Below are 16941 nucleotides of genomic sequence, written 5' to 3'. Positions count from 1 at the left end.
GAGGCAAATTTGTTCCTCATGAGGAGAGGCATCTCTGTGCAAAGTTTCATGTCTCTACGACATACGGGGCATGAGATATGCCCATTCAAAGTTTGCAATTTCAATCGGTTGCTATAGCGCCCCCCTTTGGCCAATTGATGTAATATTGCTTCATTCATATCCTCTCATGACCCTCTACCACTGTGCCAAATTTCACATGGATTGGCCAAGTCGGTGAGGAGAAAAACGTGGAACAGACACACAGACAGAGTTTTCTTCATTATATAGTAAGATTTCCAGGTTTTAAACACATCTGACATGCAGAAAAAAAGATGAGGTGGTAATAACTCTAGCAAAGGGCACAGCCTTTTAAAAGTACTTGTACTTGTGTTGGTGAGAGGGCTTAAGAGGGTGAGACACAGAGTGCGAGAATCAAATAGCTAATGCACTTAAGACAACATGTCTAAGAGCTTTACACATTTACACATACTTTCACATTTGAGGCTCAGCTAGAAAGTGGCAAGATCGCTCAAGCACACTTGCAGTTGTCAAAATATTTAAAGTTGCGGTCGATGTATGTTTGCTCCGACGCGGAGGCCAAATGTGAGTGGGAGGTCTGCACATACGCCTATACTGCACACTTCTGCGAAGGACATGGAGGGCTGAGGCACACAGGTTTGAGACCGTAGAGCTTTGAGTTATTTGGATGCTGTTTGTGCGCAGTGAAATGATACACAGCAGAGAGTCATGTGAAAGATGAGAGCGATAAACAAGCAGATATGCACTGCATACTGTGAACCACCATGAGACCTCAATAGCACCCTGGAGAAAAGAAAATATCTGGATATCTGGAGCCATTAAGACATGGGTCTGGCAATGACATCAGTGTGTGTAAACACACAAACAGAATTTGTGCTTCAGAAATACCTCAACGCTAATCTCAGCGTAATCATGAGAGCTATGTAAACTTTAACCTTAGCATTTAATGGAGGCAGCAGGGCCTCGAACACCACAGCTGTACGGGAGTGAATAAGAGTCAGACCTTTGATTTAGATTCATTTGAGGGAGAAAAAAAGATACAAGTAGGTAAGAATTCAACCTCAGGAGTAACGTCGCTGCCGTTACAACCTGAATTCTGCTTTAAAAGTCTGATTTTTATTCACAGTTTAATATCTGGAACATTAAAGTCAGTGGAACACTTGAACCCACTCCAGCGTCATGTTTCATTCCCTGATAAAATACACGCTTGTTGCCACATGATGTGTGCAAATCTGTACTCTGAGCAGAGCTCCGGCGCCTTCCCTCCATCCCAGACCGCCGCAGAGTAAGAGGTCCCAGTGGACAGCAGGAGAAGCCAGGAAGTCAGATACACAAGACATTCCCCGACTTCCCTTATGGAAGCAATTATCATGATGCCCTCTATAGCAGCAGTGTGGGGAGGGTGGGTTATCACATGCATTAGGAAGTGACTGAGATCATCTGATAGCCAGAGTTATTGTTTGTGGAGGTGCAGAGAGATTTTGTTTGTTAGCGGTGTCAACTAAACGCTAACGTCGGCGTGCTAACATGCTCACAATGACAATGCTAGTGAGCTCCAATCTGTGTACGCGCTGAAATAATGTAAATTACAATAAGTGATGAAGTTGTAAAATGGCAATAAAGTGTTAAACAGTTTCCAGGGAAGGACAAACATAGATCCACACCTCTGAAAAATACACACACACACACACACACACACACCTATCGCACCTCTAGCTCTTATCTTGGACAAGGGTGGTGGAATGTCAGCTCTGTAAATATCAGCGTGAACGACCACTGGATTCCACCACATGTCAAGGTTTGTTTTCAGTTTCCAGGAAGCTCACAGAGGCAGCCATGTTCACACAAAACAATGTCACATCACACCACAGCTGAGAGTGAATAAACAGGCTGCAACATCTGCATGTTACTGGTGTCCGCAGGCTGTGATTAGCAGTCAGTGTCAGCCGCCAAGGACAAACAACGCGAAGAGATAAGCGTTACATTTAGATCATGGATGAGTCTACAGTCTGTGTTTGAAGGATATATCCAGGATGTCAAACTGACTCAGCAGCAACAACAGGTTCAAAAGACAAAGATAGTTAGAAGCTAAAGCCGAACTATAGGCTACAGATCACAGTGTAAAAGTGAACCACCACATCACTGCTGATCGCCACACAAGACAATGAATATAAAGGGAAACTTTGCTGATATTCAACCAGCTGTGTGGCATCACAGTGTGTGCAGATGAACTGTGTTTGGCTTCTGCTGCCAGACGGGCAGAGATCTCGTTCATCTGCGCACACTGCGATGACACACAGCTGGTTGAATATCAGCAAAGTTTCCCTGCTTCCCTTCACTGGTTCCTTCACTGTTATAATCATTAAAAAGCAAAAGCAGCATGTGTATACATTCACTATCTATATCTTCAGTAGCTAGCTAGCTAACCCTACACTTTTCAGGGCCTAATTTTGGTTTTGGAACAGGGAAGAAACGTATATCTTTTTCCAACCTCTCCAGGTAACGAGTATCATTAATACACGACGTGCTCCAGACAGAACATTTAGCTCCAAATCCACAAAACCAGCCTGAAAATGAAGGAAATCTGAAACGACTGCATTAGAGTCAATGGAGCACAGCTGTGTTGTTGTCGGACCCTGGACAGTCGGGACTTAGTGAAGGGCTAATTCATCCTGAGGAGGATATGAATGTCCGTACCAAAATTCACTGAATTCATCCAGTTATTGTCAAAACATTTCCCACACAACAGTAAATGTGAACTGAGTGGTGCTAAAGGAAAAGTCAGGGATCGTTAAATTCAGGAGGATTCACTCTCTGGGGACAAAAAAATGTTTGAACAAAACTTCTTGCCAATCCTTCCAATAGCTGTTGAGATGTTCCAGTCCGGACAAAGTGGTGCACTGACTGACTAACACTGCCATGGGCTGTACACAAGTAATTCAAAGTTTACCTAACTAAGGCAGGTTTACTGGTATTTTACCAAGTCCGAATCTGTTCAAGCAACACAAAACTCTCCCTGTAAGCACTCTTCAAGTCACAGGCAGAAACATATCTGCTGCCACTGTTGGGCAAAGCAAACCAATGTTTGAGTACAAGGCGGCAGCTACACCGCCTTACTACACTCACAATTAAGTCATTACATTGCTACACTACATCAGTGGATATATGAATCCAGATCTAAAAGAGGTTTGGCCTGAGGGTGTAAAAGTATCTGCCACTCAACGCTGCTCTTTGCGTAATGCTGCTGCCACCTGTCACATGAGTCACGTCTGGGTCTAAAATAATGGCAGTCAGTTGTGTTCTTCATCAAGAACAGACTGTAAACCACCCAAACACTCCGTCACTCAGCAAGATATCCACTCAGCCAGTAAGGTTTCTGGCCATTGAGGTAGTCAGCCACTCTGGCAAACAGTGTAAGCCAGCCCGTCAGTTATGGATGTGTTTACCAGAGGGAACATGTCAGGTACTGACACGAAGAGGCAGCGGCAAACATCAGCCGCCGCTGCATTCCCTGAACATTAGCCAACCTCGTCAGTGACAGGAAGGAATGCAGCGGCTTCACACACCAAGAGGCTCGAGGCACGAGTAGAAAGGGAGGGAGAGGAAAACCGGGTGCTGTCACCAGGCTGCTGCTGTTCATTCACAAAAGAGATTAAAGAATGACGGCATGTAAGAGAGACAGCAAGAATAAAACAAATGGAAACTTAAAGGTCCAGTGTGGAGGATTTAGGAGGATATATTGGCAGAATTGAATATAATATAATAAGCATGTTTTCTTTAGTGTATAATCATCTGAAAATAAGAATCCTTGTGTTTTCATTGGCTTAGAATGAGCCGTATATGAATAGGGAGCAAGTCCCTGTCTACGGAGATCACCATGTTACATTGCCATGTTTCTACAGTAGCCCAGAACAGACAAACAAAACACTGGCTCTAGACAGGGCCATTCGTGCCAGCCACTATAGTTAGCTGCCCCGCAACAAGAGTGTTGGAGAACACTGATTTTTTTAACGTGAAACTGCTTTTTTTCTGTGTTTTTACTGATTTAAATCACCGGGTCCGTTTGTTTTGGAGAAGAAGAGACCTCTGCGGATAATTTGGCTCCCAGTAAAAACCTCCTGAACAATGACCACTGAAGGAATTCTAACCGGGAGAAGTTTAGCAGGTTGAAATCTTCAATCTTCACCGCTAGCTACCATTAAATGCCCCTAAATCTTACACACTTTTCCTTTAAGTCATAAAAGATAAACATAAGGCTAAAACTGATCCAGATCCAAACACAATAACTTACTCCTGGGTCTGTGCTCTGACTCTCTACCAAATTTAATCAAAATTCAGAGCTTCGTCTTTGAGATATCCAGCTCACATCACCAAATTCCCAGATTCCATGAGCCATGTTGCTTCAACAACCTCAGCTGAAGCCCCATGCATGACAGGGTAGAATTTTTAAAAAAAATCCATTATAGTTTTAAAGATTTTGCCCTCAATATCTCCCACGTTTATATAAGAGGGGACAAATTACACCTCTGAGTAACTCTGATAGATTTTCTGTAAAGCACCTTAAGATATGAGGGGGGACCTCAATTACCTCAGGGAATCTGCAAGAAATCTGGCAGCTGCACTCTTAACCACCGTTAAACACTTTAAATCCTGCAGTCTTTAGCCAGTTCAGATTGCAGAGATCTGCTCACCAATGAACGCATTTATTACGGTGTTTACAGCAGAAAATTAGGATAATCTCCGACAAGGGCCTCAATAATTCTTTAAAGGAATTTAGGGGAAGAAACAAACTATACCCACCAAGCCCCAGAGATTAATGAATGTTGTTTTTCAGGCAAAATGTGGTCGGCTCGTCATGGCCTTTATTTAGCCTAAAAAAAAGTCATTAAATTGTGTTGTGTTGGGCTTTTTACTTGTATTTGATTGGAGAGAGTTAATGTGAAGGGGGAATGAAAGAGTGGATGACGCGCAGCAAAGGGCCACAGGCCAGAATCAAACTTATGGTGACTACAGCAAGGACAATGCTTTTGTACATGGGATGCCTGCCCTAAACACTGAGTCACTGGGCGCCCCAATCACAGCTTTTCCAAGACTTACATATAAATACATTTATCATATATCCCACCAAGAAAAAAGTTGTTGAAAAGACAACCTTGCCAGACGCTTGGTAGAAAAGTGAAAGGTGAAAAGACGTCTTTTGGTTGTTGAAAAGGTTCCAAAAACGTCATTCCTCGAGGTCTAAGTTTGGTTTAAAGCTGAAAAATATGATTCATGTCATTAATAAAGACAACCATTTAAGGACGTCCACTGACATCCAGTTTTGTTGAAAGTAAAGTTGAAAAGACGTCAGTTTTATGCGGTTGTTACAAAGTCTTGAAAACACTTGCGACACTAAACTGCAGTATATGTTGAGACACAGCTTATAAAATAAAACGGAGGAGCCCAAAGAGTAACTGTGAACTGGAACTCAAGCTGCAGGATACATTACTGTTGTTCAGAGAAGTCCTGAAATCTCCAAAATCATTTTACAATCATAGAGAAACTATCCAGTAGGTTACATGGGCTCAAACTTTCTCATCCCACAGAGGAGCATAACTCCTAATCTGGAGCTGAGGTTTTCCCTTAATAAAAATGAAGCACAGGAAACATGGACTTGTATAATTACAGCTAAAAGCAGGAACAATCCAAGCAGACGCGTGCAACGCCAGACACTCCACCAGCTTTAATTACACCCCTCAGCTCTATTTAGTGCTTCAGTTTATGGAGGAGGACCCTCCCAGTTAACTGTTGTCTTTATGACCACTCCACAACAGGACACACAAAACCTCCACTAACAAGGCACGATGAATGAGATCACAGCTTGCTCAGTTAGATCTCTGCTGCACAGAAACATACATGCTCTCTCATATAGATTCTCAAAAACAGGTTTGAACATGTGACACACAATACCTTGCCCAGCAGAGCGCCTCCTGCGGTGCTGTGGTCGTCTGCTCTTTGCGGTGAAGATGGCGTTTACTCTCTGAGCCCAGATCTCTTGGCTGCCCTCATCCGAAACCCCACAGCGGGGCTCTGCCATCTGCCTCAGGGTGGCGCTGTCAAGTCTGCCTGTGACAGGAAGCCGGGACAACCACTGGAACTCGCTGCAGAGACAGGAAATGTTTGTGTGATGATTTTCCTGAACAGGCATTTGGCTTTTCAATCAATTTAAAATGACCTGGATACTCAGTCTCTACCCAGTCTGAACCTCTGTGGTCCTCCTGTGTTTCTGAGGAGCAGTGACTTACAGTAGATTGATGTGACGCCTCAAAGCAAAGGTTGGAGATATTGCTGCTTCATGTGCACCAAATGAGACGAACATGTTGACATTTTCCATGTTTGTCAATCACACACAGTTGACTACCCAACGCTCAGTCCAAGCTTTCAGCACAAGTGAAGCTTTTCAATCAGTTTCCATTACAGTAGTCAGTATGTGGGCCAGAGGGCGAGGTTCTTGACATTCCTGAATGGTTCAGAGAGGGTTCAGGAGAGGTTTCCCAGTGCAGAGGTAAGGGTGTGTTTTACGGCCCTGCGCTGATGTTCAGCCCTGGGGCTTGTCCCGCACCAAGCTCATTCCTAACACTGATGAACACACTGAACACCATCTAATTCTATATATAGAGAAAAACATGTATCACTTTGTTCTAAAATCATCATTCGTTGCAGGACGTGTTGTGATTTGTGAAACAACTGCTAACCACATGTCTCCGGCTCACCAGCACGAAAAAACTTTAAAGCTACAGAAGGTAACTTATAAATGCCGAAACAGTCATTTTATCCTAACAGTGGTACAGGAAACAGATGATGTGGGAAAAAATAAAGTTCCTCTGGCTGCTCCTAGTTTGTCTAATAGCTTTTGCAAGAATCCACCACACCTGAACAAAAACAACCAATCAGAGCTCAAAAGAGTCTCTGACACAGTCTCGAATGCAAAAGGAGTATGATGACAGTCTTCTTCTGTGAAAGTGAAAGAAAACTTTTGTCATCGGTCTGTCTGTGTTTACTTGTCTTCGCCATGCACGTTGTCATTGTTGCAGTGCAGCATTAGACGCCCTTTATACACAGATTTCACGCTGTAGGGCTACTACTAAGTCCCTTCTTTATGCCTACTGTGCATTTTTACGCAGAACCAAACAACGGCAGCACTTCCAAATCTGAGGCCATGGTTGTCTGCTGGAAACCCCATGGATTGTCCTCTCCGGGTTGGGAGTGAGTTACTGCCTGAAGCGAGGGAGTTCAAGTATCTCGGGGTTTTGTTCATAAGTGAGGGAAGAATGGAGCGTGAGGTGGATCAGCAGTTTGGTGTCGCGTCTGCAGTGATGCAGGCGCTACGCCGGACTGTCGTGGTGAAAAGGGAGCCGAGCCGGAAGGTGAAGCTTTTGATTTACTGGTCCATCTACGTCCCAACCCTCACCTATGGTCATGAGCTCTGGGTAGTGACCGAAAGAATGTTATCGCAGATACTAGCAGCCGAAACGAGTTTCCTCCGTGGGGTGGCTGGGCTCAGTCTTAGAGACAGGGTGAGGAGCTCGGACATCCGGAGGGAGCTCGGAGTAGAGCCGCTGCTCTTTCGTGTCGAAAGGGGTCAGTTGAGGTGGTTCGGCCATCTGATCAGGATGCCTCCTGGGCGCCTCCTGTTGAAGGTGTTCTGGACACGTCAAACTGGTAGGAGGCCCCGGGGCAGACCCAGAACATGCTGGAGGGATTACACATTTAGTCTGGCCTGGGAACACCTTGGGGTCCCCCAGGAGGAGCTGGAAAGCGTTGCTGGGGAGAGGGACGTCTGGGGTGCTTTGCTTGGTCTGCTGCCCCCGAGACCCGGCCCCGGATAAGCGGATGAAAATGGATGAATGGATGGACCCAATGACGGCGGCATGATTCCGCCCAAGTGTGTGATTACACACTGCATCTTGGCATAATGGGCACAACATGTAACACAACAGCCTTGGCCTCTAGTGTGACAGAAAACATACACATCAGCAGCGATTTCTAAACAACAACAATGGCATTAAAGTGTCAATAGCAGTCATCTACTGCCCCTGTTATATGACAGCTGAACTTGTCCTCTGCTCTGAAGGTAAGGAGCTCCTGATTCTCATTGTTTTCCTAATTTGCAGACATTTACGGCCACTGTTCTTCTTTGGGTTAGCCGCTAACTGCTATTAGCTACTTTTTAAATCTCCCACGGCGGGTCGCACACATAACACATCGTCAAAATGTCACACCTGTGCCACCCATAATCCCGTCTTGCAGGCTGTCCTATTTATACAGACACCACTTCGGAGTTGTTACTACCTCCCGTGACGGCTTTAAGATGCGACCACTCAGTCCCCCTATTCCATGATCATACCTTATATACAGAACAGTGAGGTGGCATAATGGCGTGATATTCCTGCCCTGAACAGGCAGTGCAAAAGGGGCTAGAGATTCCTCCGGGCTCTGATTGGCTGTTTTCGTTCAGGTGTGGTGGATTCTTGCCATCAAAAAAGCCATCAGGAGAAACTGAAGGAGCCAATCTGACATTTTTCGCAGATCATCTGTCTCATGTACTACTGTCAGGATATGGTGACAAAAGTTACCTGCTGTAGCCTGAACAGATGAAGACCACCTACCAGATGGCCGAATGCATCTCAGCTGCATCGTGGACGTGGTGGTCCTGATGCAGGTAGCCATACTTCTCCAGAAAAACCTGCCAATGATATAAAACTTGTAAATACTACTTTATCATTATTTTGCATCCAAGTACTCCACAGTGAAAATATGATTATCTCACAGTAACACTTTACTTCTCATTAAATCACTCTGGTAAATTCCCAGAGAGGCGTACCTCCCCGTGAGGGGAAAAATAAATCATAAAAGTATAAAAGATAATTTTCCATTTGCACTGTAGCTGCTGTAGGCTGCCATAGCAGATGTATAGATCTGGACCACCCATTGGAGAGAAAAATCCCCGGGGTGTCCCTGAAAATTCATAGTTATTTCACAAGAATTTAATGCATACTTTAACGCCTATAAAAGACTGTAAAATGAACCAACAAGGTACATGACAACAGCTGGTGTTGCGTTGCGGTTTGAGATTAGCCACATTGATAGTTTAATATTACGATCTCTCATGTGGATGCAGCAGGTTTCATGTTCTGACAACAGCAGGCGCAGCTATGATTACAGATGTGGTGAAGGTGGGATGGAAATTAAAATTAAGGAGATGACAGACAAACAGGAATGTGCAACAAAAATGTCCCTTTGTCCTTTCAGAGACACTGAAACACGCCGGGAGGCCTTTTATGTAGGAACAAGAGTAAAGTTGTGGATATAAATGTAATAGCCACATGCTGTATTCTCCTACACAGCAGTGGAAACCACAGTGAGGCAATTAAACTGTAAAATCACAAAACACCCTGAGATACAAATAGTTGCACTGGGTTTGGTCTCTGTATGTCTCTATATGCAGCTATAGCACATGGCTGAAAGGGCCAAATTAACTGTTGCTGTGGACAATAAACTAAAAACGCAGACAGTATTTGTTACATCTAACTTTTCCTTGATATAAGTAGTTTCAAATATAGCCTGAGGGAAAATTCCTTCAGTATAGTTCTCTTTTAAGTGGTCTTGTTGTCTTGTCATTTTAAGGCACAGTTTAACCCTTTTGTTTCGTTGAGATTAGCTTTATTTCCACTTGGGATCCCACCGACACCTGCTGCATGTATAGAGACGAATGAAATTAATATGAAATAACAACCCTGTCCTTTTAATTTCTGTTTTGTTTTCTTCCTTTGTTCAGTTTTGTTGTCCTTGTTTTTAACTGTATGCAAATTTCTGTTGGTACATTGAGAGCAACGACAACAACAAAAACATTAAAGTTGGATTTGATTCTGGTCTTATTATAACACAAAAGGTAGAAAAGGATCGAATGGATCATTCAGTGTTGGGGAGTTACATGTAATTAAATTACAAAATAAATTAATTGTAGTTAGTTAAAAGAGAAAAAATATGTAATTAAATGACAGTTACAAATCAAACTGTGATTAATCCATATTTCTTTGGATGCACTGACGCCAGCTGCTGTTGATATATAACTGTGCTTATCTCATATACCTGCAGTGACCGCTCAGCACTGCACTTGTGATATATGCTGAAAAGTTTCAATAAAAACGATTTTGAATTTAAAAAAAATTTTGGTAACATAAAGCTGGAGAAAATGCGATGCACCCTTAACGGCTCAACTTAAAGATTCTATAAAGCCTGGGACCCATTATTAGACTGCCAGGAACAATGAACTCTGGACTGTCTGACTGAGGCTTGAATGCACCATAATGTACTAGTTATGTTTTTTTTTTTTTTGTATGCTCGTTTAATTATTATTAATATTATTTATTTTTCTTGTTTTTTTCTCTCAATGTGATCTCCTTGCTTTGGTTGTTGTTAGTCTCCAGTATCCTTATTTATTTATTTATTTTTTGCACATAACTGCAACTTGAGATGACAACATATGTCAGTATCTTGTAAATGTTGGTGATAACAAAGGGGTAAAATCAGGATATATTAAAAAGTAATCAGATATAATAAGTTACTACTAATTGTTGCATTACATACCCTACCACATTTTTAACACAGTAACTAATAATCCGTAACCTATCACATTTCAAAAGTGACTTTCCAAACCCTGGTAAACATTCCTGTGGCTTCAAACTCAGCTTGCACATTTGATGTGGACAATATAGCATAGGGGAGACCGGGGATGGTTGTAACAAAGGGATAGTTGTAACATTCTCAGTTTGGCCAATTAGAAACGAGCTGTGGTGACATCATCAACATAGTCCATGCCCATTTACAATTGGAGCTCACTGGTGAAGCCGCATGTCTCTGAGTCCCGCATGTCTCTGAGTCCAAATTTGTCTGTTCTAGAGCCAAAAAACAGTTTTTCAGGTGAGAAACCGAACATTTTCATCAGTTGTTTTTTGCATAGTGTCCATTGTGTTGTATGTACAATTGTTTCACTTACATAGGTTCAAGTAGTAGTTTCTCTAGTTTAATCTGATGTGTTTCATTAGTGCTAGCTTTGAAGCTGAATGCTAAAAACTGTTAGCTCTTTCATGGCTGCTAGGCATGGGGAGGGTTGTAACAGTTCTTAAAAAGTGTGGATTTTGGGCCCACGAAGCCTGCACCCCAGGCAAGGACATCTACATTTGCCACAACTGCCAATCAGATCAAAAATAGGCTATAGGTATTATGCCTTATTTTGCTCAGATAATAGTTACTCTTCGAAAGTTGTTCAACTGTTCAAATTCTGTTCAAACGTCAACCTTTTTTGTATTTATGTTATACATTTCTATTAATTTTAATATTATAATTATTGTATGCTTACAAGTTTATTGTTCCTTCTTTATTATTCATTAAAGTGCTTGAATACATTTAGCCTATTGTGAATCTTTTTTAAGCACAATAATTTAATTGTTACATCCATCCCCAGCTAGTGTTACAACTCACCCCGGTACTGGGGTACATTGTAACAATATACCTCTTTGTATTTGACATTAATTTTCATAATCTGTGATGGTGTAGTAGAGGTCAAAGTGTGTGTTATTTATAGCAGACAAATATGGGTACCACATATCAAAATTTAAGAGCTCTAACAAAAACAACCACTGAGTTACACTTGCTCAAACAAAAAGTGTTACAATCATCCCCGGTCTCCCCTAATTTATATTAATACAGAAAATATAGAAATGTTTCATGTTTTATACTGCGTTATACATGGAAAAAAAAGTTTAATATACTTTGTTTTCAGAGGTCAATCACAAAATGCTCAGATTTCCATTTTTACATAAAAACCTGATTTATATTTGGGGTCAGTTAGACCCAGGAGAGCTCCAACAACAGAAGCTCAAATAGGCTTATTTAAGAAAGGTGGTCATCACCAATTACAGATATTAAGCCTTTAAAGTAGTTTGTAGGTTATTCGAGTTCATTTTACAGCTTCAGTCTAAAGCAAACAGTTAGAAATCATGTTTATTTTTCATGAGAACCAGTGACTATCATTAAGTACAAAGGTAATAAAACGATGTTAAAAGCTGTTAAAGTCGACCAAGATCCCACACAAATAACTCGTTAATGCCACCATCGCTTAAGGTTATTCCTTAAGCACTAGCCTTTAAGATTTTCGCACGTATTTTACCTCCACATGTGACTCAAGATACTTCACTTGACTTCAAAACACTACTACTAGGTCTAGATAAAGGAGTACCCCCGGGTCCGGGACCAGCGGTGATCCCCCGGTAGTCTGCGCCGTGATGAGGGTGGTCACAGTCAGGATCCAGGCTGTCCTCATGTCCCCTCCTGCTCCGCTCCGCTCCGGAGGTCGGCGGCTCATCGCGGGACAACCTCACTCTCTCCACACCGCTTCACGCATGGCGCATTGCCGATTAGCTCCAAATATTTTTTTCATGGCTGTCTTCCCTGGCTGTCAGTGACTGAGAGCATGCTGCTGCTCGCCTAACATCTCCATCCCTGCGAGCAGTGACGGAGAACAGCCAGACACCGGGAGTGTTACAGGGGGAGGGCCAGCACCGCCCCTCTGTGTCCGCCTGCCTGCACACAGCTGAGGGCCAAACACCAGCAGAGCAGCCTCTCCTGCTGTACATGCATATACTAGTGCAGCTTTTCAAAGTCTGAAACTGTCTTTAATGATGGAACAAACTCACACAAAGCACAGAGAAAAGATCACAGTTTTTAATATTTTGGAAAAAAAAAAAAAGAACCCAAGTAAAACATTTAATCCGTTCATACAAAACAATGGTACGAAGTCTACCTCACAAAAACATCTGCAACTAGAATTTGAGAGGAAATTAAAAAGATGTACAAAGAAATAAAACAAAAAGGCGGAGAAAAACAAAACAAAAAAACAAACATCTGACCCCATGCCAACAGTGCCAATCAGCCCCAAAGTCCCTTTACAGTCGCTGAAGGCATCCGCCCCTCGCTCACACGAGTGGGAATAGTTGGGATGTACTGGCTGCAAAAGGTGCACAGATTTGAACGTCTGATCCCAGTCCTTCCCCCCCAGTGTTCCCAAGCTACACCCCCTCTCCATGGCGACTCAAGGGCTGCGTGGTTTCCATCTGCTTAACACTTAGTATGGCCGGTCTCTTCTGTCGTCTCTACGGTCACCTCTGCAGGGAGAAGACAAAGACGTCTGTTACCAGCTGAATTTTTATTTAAAGACCAACATCCACTTGTGTCATTGAATTAACCGCCACCATCCGACCGACAAAGACGAGGATGAAATATGGTGTCAGTTTATCCTCGTTCACCCGCCCCTTTGCCTTTGAAATCTGTAAATGGATAACATCATTTGCTTTCAGTAAAGAGACCGTCCTTCCTTTAACAGCACTCGATTAACGCAGCACTTCACCTTCAGCGAGCAGCAATATATCACGATTTGCAAATACCCACGACTATATAAGGGCACAAAAACACCAAGTGAAGGGTGTAGCAGGATTATTCAGACCAAACTGGCTTCTTAATAAGCAGCAACTTTAAAGGCTCTTTGGCTTAAGAGCTGTGGGGTGAGACTTAACACCCAGTATTAAATTGTTTATGAATTAGTGCACATAAGGAACATGAAAAATGAAATACCCTTAAGTCAGTAACTTTGTATAATGAAAAAATGTATGCGAAAAAATAATATGGACACTATTCCTCTACAACATCAGAAGACCAAAATGAAATGGTAACATTTGGAAAAAGATTTTACAGTCTCCTCAAGTTTTAGTGGTGTTCAAAGGTTACAGTGGTGTTATCAATGCTCAACAGCTTAAGTGTTACATCATTTCCTGTGAGTTAACAGTGCACTATGAAGATTATTGTATACAGTTAGTATGACGTGTTGAATTGAGAAACAGCATTTGTCTTAAGCCAGGTTACATATTTGGAATTTGACAGGCTTAAGACTGCATGATATGAGGGAAAAATGTAATAACATTGATAACGATATCACTTGCAATAAACAGATATTAAGTGTTCTAAGTAACTGACTCAGACCTGCACAGTTCCTTTGCTTGTATATGTATGTATATTTTTATTTGGGTCTTGGGCTTTCAGTCATATCCTCTATTCACCAAAATTAGTGTGTATGGAGGTTTTTCAAACAAAGGAAAACCTGCTTGAAAAAAACAGATGGCTGCTTTCGCACTGCCAGTAGACCAGAGCAGTGTACAAGGCTCTGCAATGGGAGTGTGCCTCTCTTTTTTTGTTTTTACTGGTGTGTCAAGTTTGACTGCACGGATGGACTGGTTAGTCAACAGTGGAAGGCAGCATTGAGCCCACTGAAAAGGTTACTGCTTCTTTTTTCTTTTCTTTTTTTTTTTTTTTTTTTAAAATCGCTCCCTTATTCAGTCTCGCTCTTTAAGTTGGTGCCTAACAAATTTTTAACTGTTCAATGAGAGCTACTTAGAAGCAGACAGGTGATATTCTGTGGCGGCAAAAGGGGCTAAAATTAGCACATCCCCTCAGATGTTGTATTTTCATCACTTCCGATCCGAGCTGGAGCCGATAAATACCACTGACTACTTCATATTCATTTGTCCAGGGAATGAATGTCGATTGTGACCTTTCCCATTAAATACAAAAGCCAGCCATTATCTCAGTAAGTTTTAATCCAGTGAGAAAGGGGCTGTAGACAGACTGAAACCTACAATACGTTTACTGATAACTTCAGTTTATTTCTTCTGTTATGATCGCCAGCACCTGTCTGCTCTGAGTGCATCTACTGTGTCTCTCTCTGGACCACACACCCACCACACACAGATATTCCCTGAAGGAGCTCCGCTACTGTTATGGCCAGTCGAATTACTCTTTTTGCATTATATTGTGTGTGGCAGCAGTATGTAAGAGATCGAGAGCTCCCGTTTTCTTGTGTGGATCTTTGTCTCCCTCCAGGTGCTGGTACCCAGTGTCAATTTGATGCCCCTCCCAAGACATCGCTGCTGTAGGTTGGCTGATCTGGGGCGCAACAGCTACTCTTACAGCATCTCTTAATCTTATAGCATCGTTCTCAACCCAATTGTAAGTTTCTCTATGACATGAGGAATGTTGACTTGTGTTTCAACTTGTATATTGTCTATTAACCGCCCTTTTCTCTAGGAAGTAAACAAGCCTGCCTGTGTCTGTCTTTGCATGGCACACTCTACTGATGAAGACAGACACAAGCAGAGCAGGGAGTCTTGCAGAGTAGAGCAGATGTAGCCAAAATTGCTTGCTCACTTATTTGAGTGCTAGCCTGATTGGGAAACTGACAGATTGTATTTACTGGTTCCAGAACATTAGAAAATCCTTATTGTTGGATCCTGCCTAACAGCATGGCATTAGTGCAATATCCTAGTCTTTTGAGATGCGTTTACTGCGTAAGCTGACACTGCAATCACAATAAAGGCAGGCTGCACCCTGTTCTGGTCATATACTCACACTAAATCACCAAAGACCCACAGATCATACAGAATGCCAGCTTACATGTAAAATGTACACAATGCAAAAACAAAAAGGCTTTACCAACCTTCCCATTTTGTAGCCGCCTCCATATCCACCGCCGCCACCTCCTCCGTAGCCTCCACGGTCTCCTCCACGGAACCCTCCTCCACGACCTCTGAAGCCGCCGCCTCTGTCTCCGCCATAACCACCTCTGCCTCCACGATCTGCAAACAGTCACAACAAATGTCACTAAAACAAAACTTAACTTGAACTGTAATTTCTTGTTTTAGTTTTATTCAGTGTCATTTACTAATTCTGCATGTTTTCAGGAATATGTACAGATAGTGGGGAAGGTCTGGAAATAAAGTTAAAAGCAGTCACCTCCACCTCCAAATCCTGCATCTCCTGGTTTGGGAGCGCCACACTTGTTACATTCTTGCCGCCGGGCAAAATTCATGTTGCCACAAGCACTAAGGACAGAGAAATCAGACAATTTGTACATGAAACGACTTCACAAATGAGGCCCTTCTGCTGTAGATTAATAACCACTTTTTTCTAAACTGACACATACCTGTTGGGACAGGGCCAGTCTCCTCCTTTAATGTCGAAGTTGGGTCCTCCTCCGCCACCACGACCTCTGAAACCTGACAGACAACAAGTAGTCAAACTTAAGGAGCAGCAACATCAACACAAGCACTTTGACTCTGACACTAGATATTTGAGCCCTGGGACAGCTCACTCACAACTCACCTCCTCGTCCACCTCTTCCGCCTCCTCTCTGTGTGAACTCAGCCCTGCGGGTGGCAAATGTTACTTTGATGGGTTTTCCATTGAACTCCTTGCCTGAAATGAGAAGACAGCTTATGTGTCAGAGGGACCCTGAACAATACGAGTGTGAGATTTGAGAAACTGAAAGATTCGCCAGTGCTCGCTCTTACCATCAAACCAGTCAATAGCAGCTTTGGCAGAGGGCGGGTCATCAAATGACACTGTACATTCTCCCTTTGGCCGACCAGTGGCCTTGTCAGAGTAGATGTTGATCATTGGCTGGCCGGTCTTCTTGTTCACCTAAAAGCAAATTTTTTTTAAAAACACAGGATTTTCAGTAACATAGTAGGGATGCATTCAGGAAGTAGTAGCGCAGACACTGACTATGTTTACCTGCACACTAATCAGGGCTCAACAATAAGGATTGCCCGATTGCCCGGGGCAAGTAAAACTCAAGGTCGGGCATGTAAACTAACAACTCAATTGCCCAATCGGGCAAGTTGCTAAAAATAGTAAAAGTTAATAACTAATTGATAAAATAAATGTATTTTAAAACGTGCTCCTTCGGCTCTGATGCAGCGGTCTCTCTGCCTGAAGTCACAGGCACAGCTGTGTAACAATGTCCTGCCCACAGCCCCCATTGATATTATTTTG

At 42.7% G+C, this 16941-nt stretch overlaps 2 protein-coding genes across 5 annotated transcripts in view; both read right to left on the bottom strand.

Annotated features, from left to right (window-relative positions):
- The window catches only part of mmp28 (matrix metallopeptidase 28), a 28943-nt gene extending 16309 nt beyond the window's left edge, over positions 1–12634 (bottom strand). For all 3 annotated transcript variants that reach the window (XM_050063529.1, XM_050063546.1, XM_050063536.1), the window contains exons 1-3: positions 12299–12634; positions 8667–8743; positions 5968–6158 (exon numbers count right to left, since the gene is read on the bottom strand). In XM_050063529.1, the coding sequence (XP_049919486.1) occupies positions 5968–6158; positions 8667–8743; positions 12299–12424 (394 nt within the window). In that variant the 5' untranslated portion in view covers positions 12425–12634. The remainder of the gene's footprint in view (positions 1–5967; positions 6159–8666; positions 8744–12298) is intronic.
- A 134-nt stretch (positions 12635–12768) lies between these two features.
- taf15 (TAF15 RNA polymerase II, TATA box binding protein (TBP)-associated factor) overlaps positions 12769–16941 on the bottom strand; it is a 12138-nt gene continuing 7965 nt past the window's right edge. For both annotated transcript variants that reach the window (XM_050063559.1, XM_050063567.1), the window contains 6 exons: positions 16458–16587; positions 16270–16362; positions 16091–16163; positions 15901–15989; positions 15605–15743; positions 12769–13223 (listed from right to left, as the gene is read on the bottom strand). In XM_050063559.1, coding sequence (XP_049919516.1) covers positions 13184–13223; positions 15605–15743; positions 15901–15989; positions 16091–16163; positions 16270–16362; positions 16458–16587 — 564 coding nt within the window. In that variant the 3' untranslated portion in view covers positions 12769–13183. The remainder of the gene's footprint in view (positions 13224–15604; positions 15744–15900; positions 15990–16090; positions 16164–16269; positions 16363–16457; positions 16588–16941) is intronic.

The sequence above is a fragment of the Epinephelus moara genome, chromosome 2 (assembly GCF_006386435.1).
Source record: "Epinephelus moara isolate mb chromosome 2, YSFRI_EMoa_1.0, whole genome shotgun sequence".
NCBI lineage: Eukaryota > Metazoa > Chordata > Actinopteri > Perciformes > Serranidae > Epinephelus > Epinephelus moara.
This window is presented reverse-complemented; position numbering and strand designations above follow the sequence as displayed.